Here is a 16,391-nt window from a genome sequence, read left to right as displayed (position 1 = left end):
CAGATATTAACAATGGCCCATTAATATTATCTACGCTCCACAGTGAATATTAGCAGACCACTGTTAATATCTACGGTCCAAAGTGAACATCACTGGTTTGTAGTGATATATTCACTATCCATGTGGTCCCACTATTTATACAATAAAAAGGGGACCCCACACTCTCTTACATTTCACAAATACCCATCATTCATATTATAAGAAAAATCCACAACATTTATAAAAGAATCACTATACCCTCTTGTCTTTCACAAACTCTCACCATTCATACAATAAGAAAAACCGACAACATATATAAAGAAACCACCACACACCCTCCCTTTCCCAAAATCCCACCACACACTCCTCTATTTCACAAAGTGCCACCATTCATGCCCACCAATAAAGGAAAAACAAAGAAACATAAAAAACTTACCTTTGCTCACCATAGCTTCCATTTTGGAGATTGTGGACGATAAACTTTTAAGAAAATTTTGACAGAGAGTGGCATGAATTTTGCCAAAGCTTAATCAGAATTTTTTGTCGTTGCCCGTAGAATGCAAACTTTACACGTACAACTACCAATTATCGTAGAAGCTTCGCCTTCTAGGAAGTAAAAAATAAAACATAAAAAAAAAAAAAAAAGGAAGAAGAAACGACCAAATGGCCTAGTGTGGCTTGGGCCCCACGTTTTCAACCCATCCATTTCTTACGTGAGGCCCACTAGGTTGTTGTGAAGCAAATCTATCCTATCTATTGTAAGAGATTTTAATTCTATATCATCATCCCAAGTTTGAGAGCAAAGATATTCACAAATGGACCACACAGAGAAAATAGTTAATTAGTAATGCAGAACATTAGTGTAATTGTGAGCCACAAATATCTTTTAAAAAATTGAAAATTTTCTTTTATGAGATCATGATTATCCGATTAAAATAAATGGATCATATTGACAAAAGGGTAAGCCAAATTAAAATTTTTACTGGGGCCCATATTCCTTTTTAAAGGGTCGAGTGGGGCCCGCGGCAAGTGGTCATTCTCGTCCTCAAAAAAAGAAAAAGTAATTTCAAGCCTTCAAATTCTCAAGTATGTAAGTACAGTATGTAAGTACTGGCTCTTTCAACCACCAAGTCACGGTTCAAGGCCATCTGTACCAAAAACTCTTGTTTTTTCTGGGTTGGTGAGTTCAGTTTGACGATCCGCATCTTTCAACGGTGCATAATCGTTTCCCATTTCTTACATTTTCGAACAATATTGTTCTAATCCAGACCGTTGATACTAGGTAAACCACCGTGGATGGCCCAAAACAGTATTCTAATTTTGTTTTCTCTTCATAAACATGAAGATTTAAAAAATTAAAAACCGAAATATACCAACTGTTCATATTCAACTGAATAGATCCTAATGTTTTTAGATCATAACCTTCAATTTCAAATAGTTTATTTTATTGGTATAAACAGACCAACGGTCTGGATTACATAATCAGGAGGCCCACTTATGAGAATTCAAAACCCGGGTACGCGGCCCACGTATCAGAAGTTTCCGCTGGTGGGTTTGGCGGTCAGGTATCTTTCTCCGTCTCTCTTCCAACTTTCTCTCACTATAAATAATCCCCTCAAATGAATTAGGGCAATCTCTCTCTCTGCGCGAGAAAAAGAAGGAGAGATTTTCAGATCTTTCCATCTCTGAGATCTCGTTCTTGCTCGGTAAGATTCATCTCCCTCTCTTGAATTTCTTTCTTCATCCTATTTACGTGTTTCTTGCCGATCGGTGTTTTTTGATCGTTTTCTAGCGATTTTGTGGAGTTGTGTGGAATTTCTATTATGGAAACTGTTTTTGTCCGTTGATCATCTTATTGATATTTTGATTGATCACAAGAGCTGTAGATTTGTAATTTTTAGGGATTTTTTTATTGAATCTCTCTGCTTTGTTGATGCGATTGATGTGAAAAATACTTGAAATCGTTTTATGCATGCATGCGGTTACTGCAAGAAACAAATGAAAAATTCGATTTGAGTATGTGTGCATGGATGATAGGTTTTAGAACTGTTTGATTCTTGAATCTCGAAATGAAGTCAATTTCGTGAAAAGGTTATTTGGACGATTACTGTTTTCCGAAGCTTTGTGGGCCCACAGAGATGTCTGTGACAGATCCAATCCGCCTGTCAGTTTTGCAAGACTACTAAAAGACAAAAAGAGGAAAATCAGTAAGATCGAAAACTCAGGTGAGCGACACCAAGCACAAAAGTGGGAACGAAAACATCCACCGTGTAAACCTTTCTTGGATGTGACCTTGATATTTATATGTCATCCAAACCGTTCATAGGGTTAACTGCAAATATGCGTTAGATTCATAGTTTTGAGAAATGATTGTTTGATGAAATCATTTTATACGTATATTTTAAAATTTTAAATTATTTATTAATTTATAATAAACAATTTTTGAATATTTTATTTTCGGTAGGCATCATTGTTTCAGCTGCCTTTTGTGGTGTGGTCCACTTTAGCTCTATATCTTTCTCATTTTAAGATTCGTAGCATAAAATTATATTGAAAAATGGATGGACGGTGTGGATATAGCACATACATCGTGTTGAGGTCCACAGGACTGGGTGACGTCAACACACCACTGAGCGGTTGTGTGGCACATCACGTACTCCGCCACCGCATGAAACAGGTGTCGTAGACGATTCGGGCGCGGATTGGACACTGACAAGGTCAGTAGCCAAATCGCTACTGAAGTGACGTCACCAAGCTCCGTGGACTCCGCCATGATGCATGTGTTGTATCCATGCCGTCCAAACATCTTTAGAGATCGTTTTATGGTATTACAAAGAGAATGAGATAGATCCAAATTTCAAGTGGACCCACCACAGAAAACCGTGGCAGCGGTTACACCCACCATTGAAACATTTATAGGGCCCACCGTGATGTATTTTTGAGATCCAACTTATTCATAAGTTAACATAGAAATAGATGAAGTGAAAACAAAAGTATCGGCTTGATTGGAAACTACTGTGGCCCCTAAGAAGTTTTGAACAGTGGACGTCACTGTCCCCGCTATTTTCTATGGTGGGGTTCGGTTGTAGTTTAGATCTATCTCGTTCTCTTTTTAATGCCATAAAACGATCTCTAAAAATGTTTGGACGGTATGGATACAACACATGCATCATGGTGGGGTCCATAGAGCTTGGTGACATTACTTGAGTAGCAATTTGGCTACTGACCTTCTCAGTATCCAATCCGCACCCAGGTGATTCTGACTTCCTTCCAAACATGGAAGCGGATTAGCTGGTGTACCACACACCAGCTGTATAGCTGCTGTAGGTACGTGTCGTGTGAAGACGAAGACGAGCACCGACGCTCCTCGATCTCCGGGCTGTACGAACGGTTCAAAGGAGATCAAAGTTACATGGGACCCACGGTGATGTATTTATTATATCTACACTCGTTCATCTTTTTTTAGAGACCATTTTATAGCATTATTCGAAAATTGAATCATATCTAAAGGTTGGATCACACCATAAATAGCAGTGGAGATAATGATTTTCATTGTTAAAAAATTTGTAGGACCCACTATAACGTTTATTTTCAATCCGATCTCTTCATGAGGTCACAAAGACCGCAAGGAAGAGGAAAAACAAATATCATCATATTATCTAAAACTTCCGTGACCCCAAAAAGGATTTCAATGGTAGACATTCAATCCCCCATTGCTTTTTGGGGTGTGGTCCACTTGATAGTTATATGTGTCTTATTTTTCGTCTCAAGCATGAGCTCGCCAAATGAATGGACAATTTGGATATAACACATACGTTATGATGGGACTCACAAAACTTGCTGATGTCAATACACCACTTTATATAATTGGTATGTGGTACACCAGTCAATCCGCTTCCGTGCATGAGGGATTAGCTAACCTATTGGTTAGGTATCACACGAAAGAATTAGCTTTTCTAAGGAAGAATGCGGATCCTCTGTTTAGGTCAAGCAGCAAAATTGTGGCCGTTCCAATATAATTGGATCATGTGATTGTGTAATTGCATTGGTGATTGGGATAGACCAATCACTATTCAGCAAACGAGAAAAAAAAGAGCAGGAAAGCCGTGCTTTTGGCAAGTAGAGGATCCAGACTCCCTCTTCTAGTTTCAAGCTGAGTGAACGTTTATTTTCAATGGAAGATGTTGATGTTAGATGATGAAAAAAAGTAAGAAAATTCAACTGAAGAGTTAGGGATTTTTAAATACCCCCCTCAAAGGTGAGGCCCATCATATAATCGATAGAGATAATCAGAAGACGAGACTAAAAATCTTCTAATGCTTCTTTTCAACAACTTATGAAAATTAGATAACTTTAAAAAATCAAATACTATAAGTATATAAAAAGTAATGCATTTGGTGGTATCCAAATGACCCTCAAAGGACGAATTTTGGTGGACATTTTAAGGACCCAGTCCATGGACCTAAGGTGTGGTCCTCCTGAGATTTGGACCTTTTTCATTCTTGAGATCATGCCCTAAAAAAAGCTGAAAAAATGGATGGACGGCATCAAGGCATGACTTATGGATGAGGCCCGCTGTTCGAATGATCTAGACCATCAATCGAATGGGTTTATCAACAGGTGGGGATGTATAAATCTTCCCACTCAGATGGTGTTAGCCTTCACATCTTTGTCCTAATTTGTGGACCACGCAGAATCATTTCCTAACCGTTATTTGTAGGCCATTCATGAAAATGGATGAAATCCACCAATGTAGAATTTTTTGTGGCCTCCACAATTCATTGTCCAACCACTCAGATCAACGGTCTGGATTAGCAAACTGTGCGGAGTATGCCGCCACATGCACTGTATCATACACCTCCGCATACCATACATTTGCTGGAGCAACGAGTCCGGATCCTCTGTTTGCCGCTTTTTTCCTCCTTTGTCGTACGGTGATTGATTCATCTCAGTCAGCGATGCAGTTTTTAATGCATTGCACAATCATACGGTCCAATTAAATTGCAACAATCACAATTTTGCTGCTTGAGGCAAACAGAACATCCGTATTCGCAACCGAAAAGCCAATTTAGGTTTTCACGTGCAGTGGCCCACTCAACTTGTACCGTACACGTGTTCCACGTCATGGAGCTTCTTAAACTTGAAGAGAGTTCCATTGCTACACGCAAGCGTAGCCATCCGAATCCGACAACCCATACGGCACGTGTGTGAGAGATCTGGCCCGTTCAGCAAGTGGTCCTCTATATATATATATATATATATATATATATATATATATACACACACACACACAAGGAACGAACCAGTTCGTACGTACTATATACAAACTTTTTTGAGAACCCATCCTACGTGATGTGGATCCAAAATCTGAACCGTTTGCGTGAAACCCCCCGGGCCCAAGTTTTACTTTGATCTAAAACTTTGATGGCCCATGAAAAATGAAAACATAAAAATGAAAACATTTTCCTCCCTTGATTTGCATTTTTCTTTGCTATGGCCCAACAGAATTTTAGATCAGGGTGAAAATTTGTCACATAGAGTTTCATGGAATTCCGCATCACATGGACCGTTCAGATTAGACACCTATGACACGTGTGCAAAGGTGCGCACGTGCGTAGGTGCGTAGGGGAGCATGACTATATATATATATATATATATTTACACGCACACACACCACCACACACTCACGCTGTACCGTGGGATTTCACCACGATACTCGAACCCTCCTGAGAGTCTACCACCCGAGCAAGTCCTTCTATGTCGGAAAGTCCGGCGGGATCGCTCATCCTCACATTTCAACGTTATCTGGACCACTGGGTAGTTATTTTTCCAACCGTCCATTTATATCACACGTGATTGGTAAAAAATAAGATCGACCGGTGTTTAATGGTCGTTTGTTTGTTGAATTCGGGCCACGGAGTACTTCAAATTTTAACCGTCCATTAAATATCTAGCAATCTTGCGTTTGAAAATTCAAATACGTGTAACTTTTGGATTATGGTCTTTCTAAATAGTGGCCCACTATTTGGATGGTTTGATTTTAGGTAATTACATTAAAATTATACAATTCCATAGTGCCTCCGAATGAATAATCATTCTCTGCCAGAGTACAAAGTTTTTCTCTGGAAATCATACACGTGGACTACATTTTCTCAAATCAAACCGAATGAATTATTATGGAACTGAGTGCCTTTTAAGTCACATTCCCAAAATCAGTTTCTTTGAACCATTATCACCACTGATTCTTGGGCCCTTTTTCGTTGAAGTATACCTATTCATTTTTAACCGTCCAATAAATGTCCACTGATCTGATATTCAGATAACCTGATTAGGTTCTGGGCTTTACCCTCCATGGGAGGGGCTTGGTCTGGGCTGGGCGGGCGTAAAAATCAAGCCTATTTCTCAACGGACCGGGCTCGGATTACATTTTATAGTTTGCAGAATTCGTTTTTCGATCTATCTCATTCCAATCTAGTTTAGACGTTCATGTTCGTATCATGTACAGAGGGTTATTTTTGGGCTCGGTCCAGGTCCTATATAAAAATTCCCGGTCGACTTTGGGCTCAGACTATTTTGACATGGGTCCATGTCGAGTCTGGGCTTAGGTTTAAAAATGCAGACGGAGTCGCTTTTTTTTTTTCCCCCTTTATGGTGCATGATTTGGGAATATTATTCTTGTAATCCAGACCGTTGATACATGGTGACCCACCGTGGAAGGACCAAAATGGTATTCTAATTTTGTTCTTTCTTCTTAAAAATTCACGATTAAAAGTTGAAATATACCAACCGTCCATATTCGACTGAATTATATTCTAGTATTGTTAAATCAAAACTCTTAATTTTAAATAATTGATTTTTATTGGTATAGATAGACCAACCGTCTGGATTACATAATCAGGGAGCCCACTAATGAGGAACGCGGATTAGCTACTGACGGCTTCAGTAGTAAGACTCGCTACTACTGAAGCGACGACACCAATTTATGTGGGCCCACCATGATGTGTGTTATATCCACACCGTCCATCCATTTGGAGACATCATTTTAGGGCATGAGGCCAAACATTAAGCAGACCCAAACTCAAGTGGACCTCATGACAGAACACAGTGGGACTGACAGCCCACCGTTGAAACCTTACTAGGGCTGCCATGATGTTTATTTGAGATCCAGCCTGTTTATAAGTTCAAGCAGACATGGAGGAAGGTAAAACACAGATATCAGCTAGATCGAAAACTTCTTTGGCCCCAAGGAGTTTTTAACGGTGGGCGTCACTGTCCCCACTGTTTTCTGTGGTGTGACCACTTGAGATTTCGATCTGCCTCATTCTTTGGCTCATGTCCTAAAATAATCTCACCAAATAGATGGACGGTGTGGATACAACTCACACATCATGGTGGGGCCCACAGAACTTGGTGACGTCACTTCAAACTTGCTGTTGAAGCCGTCAGTAGTTAATCCGCGTCAGTGGGTTTGGCGGTCAGGCTTCTCTCTCCGTCTCGCTTCCCCCTCTCTCTCGTTATAAATAATCCCTTCAAATGAATTAGGGCAATCTCCCTCCCTCTCCCTCGCTCTCTTTGCGAGAGAAAAAGAAGAAGAGATTTTTCGTTTTTGCTCGGTAAGATCTTGTCTCCATCTCATGAATCTCTTTCTTCATGCTATTTACGTGTTTCTGCCATCTTTCCTTCCCGATCTAGTGTTTTTTGATCCTTTTCTAGCAATCTTTGCGGAGTTCTGTGGAATTTCTAACCTGGAATCTGATTTTGTTAGCTGATCTTCTGATTAATTTCTTGATTGATCATAAGATCTGTAGGTTTGTAATTTTTAGGGGTTTCTTTTGTTGAATCTCTCTGCTTTGTTGATGTGATTAGTGTGAAAAATGCCTGAAATTGTTTAATGCATGTATTTATGTGTGCGTGCAGTTGCTGCAAGAAACAAAAGAAAAATGCGATATGAGTATGTGTGCGGCGGGGATGATAGATTTTAGAACTGTGTGACTTTTAATTCAAATTAATTTCGTGAAAAGATTATTCGTACCACCGTCAATTCGATTATATAGGGCCCTGTTTAGTTGCCACTTAGACAAAAAAAGAAAAAAAAGCGACATGGTGGTAGTGTGGAGTACCTGGCGGGAACGAAATTGGAGATGCTTCCTCAACAAACAAAGTCTGTGTGATCAAATAGTAAGTGAAACTAAGAGGGAGGTCTTAGAGTGGGTAGCTGGGAATCAAGATGTAAATATGGATTTTGTGGTCTCTATGTTTGGATTGTCAGGACCAGAATCCATAATCTTTTTGTAGTTCTGGATCCTTTAGGTCTGATTGTAGTGATGGTTGTTGGGTTGTATTCTTGCTGAAAATTTCAGCTGCTACTTAATAAAATGATATTAGTCACTCTTAAAAATAAAGTATTGGAGATTGGAAAATGCTTGCCACCGCACGTAGGTATGTACTGGGGTTACTTTCTCTAACACGGGGAAAATGACCTAACATGCAAGAAATCCAAAAATCAGGTTGATTCAGCATTCAGTTCAGCTTCCTTATAAAATTTATAACTCAAAACCTCTAAATTCACGTGGTATGGGCCACCTATGTTTTGTAATGGTTTGATTTTTGCATAATTGTTTCATGCTGATGAAGCACATCAGATGAATGGATTGGACGGTGTGTAAACACTATGGTCGCTCCTACACAAAAGCTAATTTTGGGCATCCCATCCCAACTTTTTGCTATTGCATGGACAACCAAAGTTCTGGGTGGTCATGATCTTTGGGTTCCATTTGGAGCATGTTTTATGTTTGGGTTGGATCTCATGAAGGTTTCACTCACATGGCTCTTAGCGTGTGAGGTGCCCAGCGCCGCACTTAGAGATTTTGGTAAGGATTAAAAATAATTTTGATAACCCATAATTTATATAAGGGTGTTTTTGGCTGCACTTGATGTCAATAAATTCCACAATATTTTTCACCAAATTAGATTGATTAGTCATGAAATGTCGTGAAATAAAGGTAGATGCAACTTGGTGCCTTAAGCTATGATTTCTAATACACAATTTCTTTTAACTAAAATGAGATGAAATCATTCTCAAGTGCAACCAAACAGGGCCTAAGCATTTACAGGCTGATGCAAACTTTTTCTGTGGGATTGGGCCAGTTGTGTTTATGGGGTCAAAGATATTTGAATTTGAAGGATAAGATGCCATCTTAGTATAGGGTTACAAAGCTTGACTGGAATGTTGAAAATGAGTGGTTTTGTTCCTGATTAATTTTTTGTTTATATTCTTTTTTTTTTTTTGGTTAGCTTGTTAGTACACCCCACTGTCAGTTCACACTTCACTGTTAGCCACCCCCACTAGGGAATCGATACCAAGACCTCAGTGTTGAAACGAGGAATCTTCACTCAGTCTGTTGTTTATATTCTCATTTCTACTTATCTTTGCCTTGTCAAATAACTTTTTTTTTTTTTTTTACACACACACAACCACCTACACACCACAATGGGTACTTGAACCCATGACCTCTTTGTTGAAACTCTTGCGAGTCTACCACTGAGCCTTGTCAGATTGCTTGGTTGCAAGAAATTGTTTATATCAAAGATTTGCTTTGTTATCATTTTCCGAGGTTGGACGCATTTATCTCATGCATTCAATAATGAGGAATTATGTGATTCTCGGCCCCAGGGATATGTATTGGTTTCTCTGGCCTTGAGGGTATTATACAAGTGGGGCCTGCCCGAGGTTTTGTCCCACTGATCTAATTAACCCTACAGTGGATAGACCATCCCTAAAAATCTTCTAGATGAAAGATCCTAGCCACCAACCTTTGACATTTTTTTCAATTGAAGGTAGACCACTGGTGATGCAGTTAACTTGAAAGAGGAGAGTTTGAACTAGTCAAGTACTTTTCCTTGACCATCACTCGGATGCATCAACTGTTTTATATTTTTCTTAACCATCTATTTGCAGAAGTGAGTCAACTTGGTTTTGGTGGGCAATGGTAAAAGAAAGTGTTTTAGTGGTCAAAGAAACAAGTCGCTGTGTAATTAATGTTCCAAACCAGACTGTGTTGGAAGTCTGAACAAGTATTAGTGAATTATACTGATAGGGCTGTCAACAGGCCAGGCCTAAGGTTGTCTTTGGTTTGGATTTTGAGATGGTTGGGCTGGATCTATTCAAATTTTTTACCAGGCCCCAGCTCCTGTTCAAAATTGAGAGGGCTAGCCTTGTTCAAAATTTGCTTATGCCTGGCTGGCGCCTGGTCCCTAATCAAAATTTTGATGTTGCCTGGCCTAGGCCCCTTCCCTTTTCAAAATCTTGATTTTGCTTGGCCTAGGCCCAGCCCTTATTTGAAAATTTGATTTTGTGTGGCCCTGGCCCAGCTGGCCAGCCCTTATTGTAAATTTTGATTTTATGTGGCCTAGGTCTGGCCCATTGACAAGCCTATGTACTGGTTTCAATCTCCAGGCAAGTCACCCTACAAGACTGCTATTTTATACCATGATTTGTGGGCAAATAATTGGAATAAGATTGTGTATGGGAAAATTTCTTAGGTATAGACTGAAGGTCAATGTACATATGCTTGTTAGTGGGCTTCGCTTTTGAAGAAATCAGCTTGATGGCCTCTCTTATTTCTTGTATTCTTTCCTTGCCAGTTTTTGCCAGTGGGCATTCAATAAAAATTCCATTAATCTTCAAAAAGAAAAAAAATTCATGTATTGTATGGAATGAATGCATAATATACCTAAATGTTGTGGAATTTAGGTATAATATCCCTTTTACCCAATGGTTAGTTTCGGCACCTCAATCATATTCTAGCTGCAAATTCAATTCTGCACTGTTCTGAGTGATGGCTTGAAAGGTTGAATACAACTTGATTATAGTACTCATTTCAATCTACACTGGCTATTTGCAAATATACATAGACATGTACGATCCCATATAGCTTTGACATGAACACGTGTCAGTGGCGAGACAAATTCTAGGTGTTGGACACAGTGAGCCCCAGCTATTTGGGGCCAGCTCCCAACGTCTCGGAAGATATATCATCATATGAATATTTTAGTTTGAAAAGGTAGGAAAGATTGGAAAAATCTGTCTTTGCAGATGAGACTGTATGCTAAAGTTATGTGGAATGTAAATGATGCTTAAAAGTACAAACCAAAAAAATAAACTGGCCTTTCCTACTTGTTGTTTTTTTCCCCTCGTACGCTGCATTTGGTGGCAACAAATATCATGAAATTCTATGATATTTCTTGATTAATCAGTCTAATTTGGTGCAAAATATCATGATTTGTTGCAACCAACTGCATCCTAGCAGCACTGCAGCTGTCCTTTATCCAACATTTATTTTACATGTTCCCAACATTGGTAAGTTTTTAGAATATCATGAGTTCTTTCATATAGCCAAAGCTGGATGGAATCTGCAATGTCAGGGTTTAATGTAAGAGCACCATCCAAATATGGATGTGGGCTCACACAATGCATTTTTATCCATGTTGCTTCCCTTTTAACTGTTTTTAAGCCTTTCTTCATTGTAATTATCTGATTGGTTCATTCACAAGTAGAGATTTCATATTTTCACCTCTTTTATTTTAATTTTAATTTTATTTTTTTCCAAATTCAATGAATAGGCTGAAGAATCGTTCAAAGGACTCAAAAATTCAACTCGACTCAAATATCCAGTTGGGTCATGTCAAAAAGACTCATCTGAGGCTTAACTGGAATTGATCCAGCATTTAATAAAGAATTGGAAATATCTGAAAGCACTTTTGAGTATTAAAAATTCAAAACACTTGGAATGAGCAGAGAAGTAGCCAATGGTTTCATACTGAAAGTCATACCTTCTAGTCTCATTTATCAAGAATACAATTGAAACAACCAATGGATGTGTGTTTTCATTTAAATCATTGACTCAGTTTGAGACTTCGCAAGTCAATTTAAGCAGTCAGTGAGCTCTCGATGAGTCCAACTCTGGATTGAGTCAGATGATCTTTCAAAAAAAGAAAAAAAAAAAAAGAGAAAAGAAAAAGAAAAAGAAAAGAGTAAGACTTATTATTATGAGCAAGATTCCCAGTGACTTGGGTCGTGTTATCAACAAGTTGACTTCTCTGAGTTTTGAGTCAAGTCACTGAGTTTTCGATCTATGAATTGTAGTGAACTCAATCAGCATTTCAAATTGATATCCATGGATCTAGCTTATGTTGAAAAATTCTTTGATTTGAACTTTTTCCTGATTAGAGTGTGTGTAAATTATGTGGAATTGGAATCCAAGAATGCATAGGACAGTAATCATGTCATCTGCTTGTGGACCTGACCTAGGTCATTGGATAAAATGTTCATGGAAAGGGAAAATAATGGATGCTCTTAGATGCTGTGTGTTTAAATTGTTTACCAATGAGAATTTCTGCAATGTTTGGATGCTTAATTGAACTGACTTGCAATATTTCAATTTTGTAAAGACACAAGATGACCAAAATGGAGCTAATCCCACTCCATAATCAGGAAGTAGCCCCTAAACTGGAAGTTTTTGGTCCAACTCAATCACACATGGAATTGCAATTAGATGTTTGGCTGTCATTATTATTGAGAAGATTACCACTCAAATTTTTTCATTACTCATGTGATGAATTGCAATTCAGTTTGCCGAATCAACCAAATGCATCTTTAGATACTGATGGACGAATGATGATCATCCACTACTGTTTATTTTGAAAATCCTTAGGCCTATTTATTTATTCACCCTACTGTTTAACGGGGTGTCAAGTGAAGGGCAGAGAGCCATCCGCTTACCTCTTCTCATAAACCCCCGAACATCAAGCTTTTGCCTTTTATGGGTGAGAAACGGATGCATCCGTTGCGTTTCTTTATCTAACCCGAACATGGCATATATTTTAGAGTCATTTCACACAGTTTGCATTCTATTGTGTACTTACAAAAGGGATTCCTCCCAGCAGATATCCTGTTTTGAGCGTGTGTTGGGATACTTTCTATCCATCAGTGGGCGGTGGGAAATTTCTATTATACCAATTGGTATACCCCATCTTTTCCCTATTAATTTATGGGCGCATGCACCTGTTTGCATTCCAGGCATCTCCACGATGGCGACTGTCAGCCTTCCTACAACCTGCACATTCCGGAGCAGAAGTGCTCTCCCCAGCAGAAGTGCTGCCCCGCTGATCCACATCCCTTCTTCTTTGGGCTCTGTGAAGCATGTCTCCAAGGTGTTTGGCTTGAAGACATCTTCCTGCTTCCGGGCATCTGCAATGGCAGTGTACAAGGTGAAGCTGATCGGGCCAGAAGGCGAGGAGTGTGAATTCGAGGCTCCGGACGACTGCTACATTCTGGATTCAGCCGAGCATGCAGGCATGGAGCTGCCCTACTCCTGCAGGGCCGGGGCTTGCTCCACGTGTGCGGGGAAGATCGTGCAGGGGTCCGTCGACCAGTCGGACGGGTCCTTCCTCGATGACAAGATGATGGAGGAGGGGTACATCCTGACGTGCGTGTCGTATCCCACATCGGACTGCGTTATTCACACGCACAAGGAAGGGGAACTCTACTGAAAAATCTGTGGTTTGTTTGGAGAGGGAAACTGGGTTATGGATATTTTGTTATAGAAGAGTGTGTGGAGGAGACTCCTGGACTCTTTTTGTTCTTTCGTTTCTATAGATCTTGCTCATTTTCTCACCACTGGTTGAAAGTTTAGGATTTTATTTGCTGTTTTGGTGGCCCGCTTGCTGGACGTCAGGCATGACACTGATGGACATCCTCCATGGGGATGCTGCAGCTCAACGATTGCACCAACCATGCAATCCTATAAGTTTTAATGGTGATATGGATTTCAACTGCTGCACTTTTTTTTTATCCGGGTCCGTCCAATTTCAGGTAATTTGATTGAATAGTCTGATTGGTGCTCTACTTTGGCATCTTCACGGTGGAGGCTTGATGAATAGTCCATTACATGATGACATTGCCCAGGTATGATCCAAGGGCCTAGATGTGCTGACCAATATTTGTCTTGTGGACAGCTAATTGTAGCGCTCTTGTGAATCCATTCCCGGAGAAATTCAATGTCCCGTTTACCTGACGGCTAATATCTCGTTTGTTTGGATGCCTCTCCAAATATTCATCTGAGCCCTAAATGCAGTTTTGATGTAAATGGCAGTTGATGACTTGCATTTGGATGCAGCAGAGCTGTTTCATCTTCAGCATGACAAGCTTATTGATTTTCGGAACCTCCCCTTTGCGGAAGTGCATCCAAACAGGCTCTATAAATGACTTCCATCTCATTTTAGTTGATTCCGGTTGTGTGTTAAGAGGTGATCTTTCTCTGGTAAGGATTCAAATGATCTCTCTAATGTACAAGCTTGATCAACTAAAATGAGAGAAGATGATGCCAATAGGAGGATAATAATAATAAAAAGTTCACAGTAGAACCATTTATATCAAGATCATAAACTTGATGAGAGCTTGTGTGTGTGTGTGTGTTGAGATTTAGAGAATTTATAATTTATGGATGATTATTTTTTTCTCAGTTTGATGAAGATTGTTCCAAACCAGTCTTTTTGTATATGTCATTCGACGATTGATTAGAATGAATTGCAATGTGAAAAAATCGCACTTGTAATATTGTAATGAAAGAAGGCACCTGAAAGACTGATGAATAATGTACTTGGCTGGGTGGAGTGATAATTTCTTTTGAGATAATTGGTACCCCTTTGCTATGTTGGCCAGTGGTATTTGCTAACACACAACCACTAAATTATAACTGTCTTCATGGTGTTCAAATTGCGAGCTGTCCAACACCAATTTTTTTGAGATAAAGCAAATGAATATTAAAAGAAAGAAAGAATAAATAAATAAATAAATAAAACAGGGGATTATTGCTTGCCGGATATTGTGATCTACACTCCTTGCAAACGACTATCATGTAAGATAGGTGGGCCCCACGACAAGGGCCGCACCGTCTTGGGTAAGGCTGGGGTCTCACCTAATTGGCACCCATTCAACGTCGGGTTTACAAGCCCAACCTATATGGGAAATAGGTCAATTTAAACCCTGATAAATAACAAAATGTATATGCTGCACTTGATGAGTTTATAGGGTTGATTTTTGTGCAAGTGTTCCTTATGGTGGGGCCAATCAATTGTACCATGTACCTAATAAGTTAGAAGTTATCCACTAGGTGGACCATAACCTATGGTCCAACTGGTTAGACTTGAGAGAGAGAGAGAGAGAGAGAGAGAGAGAGAGAGAGATGCACCTTACTTGAGACCAAACAATACCTGCCAAAGATTGAGCTGGACTCAGAGAGATGGAGACATAAAGGTGCAATAATATAGCCTTTGGTGGGTGTCTCTCTCAATATTGAGTAGCCTCATAACAGATCCCTACAACCGATGGACGACTGTGACAGCAGCTGAAACATTAGGCCCAGATCCCCACAATTGATTTATCTACAGCCGATATGCCCGTCCATCTTAAAGTCTGATTTTGCAATGAATTTGAACACTGTTTGATCATGTGTCTATTAAATATCCACTTCATGGTCCCAATTGGACGGTTTAGATCTTTTGATCAAGGCAATTTTCTGTTTATACTTCATATTGTAAGGGACCCACTACAACTTGGATGGTCCTGATTAACATGTGCGCATGCTGGATCAGGTCAGGCCAACTTGGTCCGACCCTGGGCCCCAGTGATTCAATTATCATGCTTTTAATTTCAGGCCCGAAATGCTGTGTGGTCGGGTCTCAATAGAGAATTTTACAAAATCTGGGCCCGGGCCAGACCTGTGTTGTTAATTGGGCTTCAGGCCCAATCTTGACCTGAAAACCCGATGGGCCATCAGTGGATGAAGCTGATTTTTACATAACTGTTTCTCATGGTGGTGCCAATCTATTGAATTGGTTAGCAAGTTCAGAGTTATCTGCTGGGTGGACCATAACGTGTGGTTCAACTAGGGGTGTACACGAACTGAGTTAGCTCGGTTAGCTCTCTCGACTCGACTCGAAAAAGCTTGATTCGACTCGGTTCAAAGCTGAGTTCGAGCCGACTCAAGCTGATTTTTTGAGCTCGAAAAAATTTTGAACCGAGTTCGAGCTTGCCAGAGCTCAACTCGATTCGGATCAAACCCCAACTCGAATCGAACTTGGATTGAACTAGATCCGTGACTCGGTTACTCTGATATTGATGTTGCTCACCAAGTGTTTGATGAAATGACTCAAGGAAGTGTCGTCTAGTGGCAAGGAAGGTATGTATATGAAACAAATACCATTTTTTTTTTATTTTGATGTTGCCTATAAGGTATTTGATGAAATACTTGTTAACAGCCACTACTGTTTGCATACAGTGAGAAATTGGAAGTGCACTACATGTGTTTGTGAAAATGTCGCGGAGGTTTGATTTTGGCTCGATCTGGCCC

General features: G+C 39.7%; 1 protein-coding gene across 2 annotated transcripts; it reads left to right on the top strand.

Annotated features, from left to right (window-relative positions):
• The first annotated feature begins 1,530 nt into the window (after positions 1-1,530).
• LOC131234435 (ferredoxin, root R-B2) lies at positions 1,531-13,654 on the top strand. Of its 2 annotated transcripts, none has more exons than XM_058231303.1 (2): positions 1,531-1,685; positions 13,058-13,654. In XM_058231303.1, the coding sequence occupies exon 2, from the start codon at positions 13,069-13,071 to the stop codon at positions 13,528-13,530; it is 462 nt and encodes a 153-aa protein (XP_058087286.1). In that variant the 5' UTR covers positions 1,531-1,685; positions 13,058-13,068; the 3' UTR covers positions 13,531-13,654. The 2 variants fall into 2 exon arrangements, with proteins under 2 accessions (XP_058087286.1, XP_058087287.1); XM_058231304.1 differs by lacking the exon at positions 1,531-1,685 and adding an exon at positions 7,434-7,592.
• The last annotated feature ends 2,737 nt before the right edge of the window (positions 13,655-16,391 follow it).

Source organism: Magnolia sinica, chromosome 19 (genome assembly GCF_029962835.1).
Source record: "Magnolia sinica isolate HGM2019 chromosome 19, MsV1, whole genome shotgun sequence".
Lineage (NCBI taxonomy): Eukaryota > Viridiplantae > Streptophyta > Magnoliopsida > Magnoliales > Magnoliaceae > Magnolia > Magnolia sinica.
This window is presented reverse-complemented; position numbering and strand designations above follow the sequence as displayed.

Excerpts from the sequence above, each read along its gene's own strand:
- LOC131234435 (XM_058231303.1), top strand. The coding sequence starts at position 13,069 with ATGGCGACTGTCAGCCTTCCTACAACCTGCACATTCCGGAGCAGAAGT.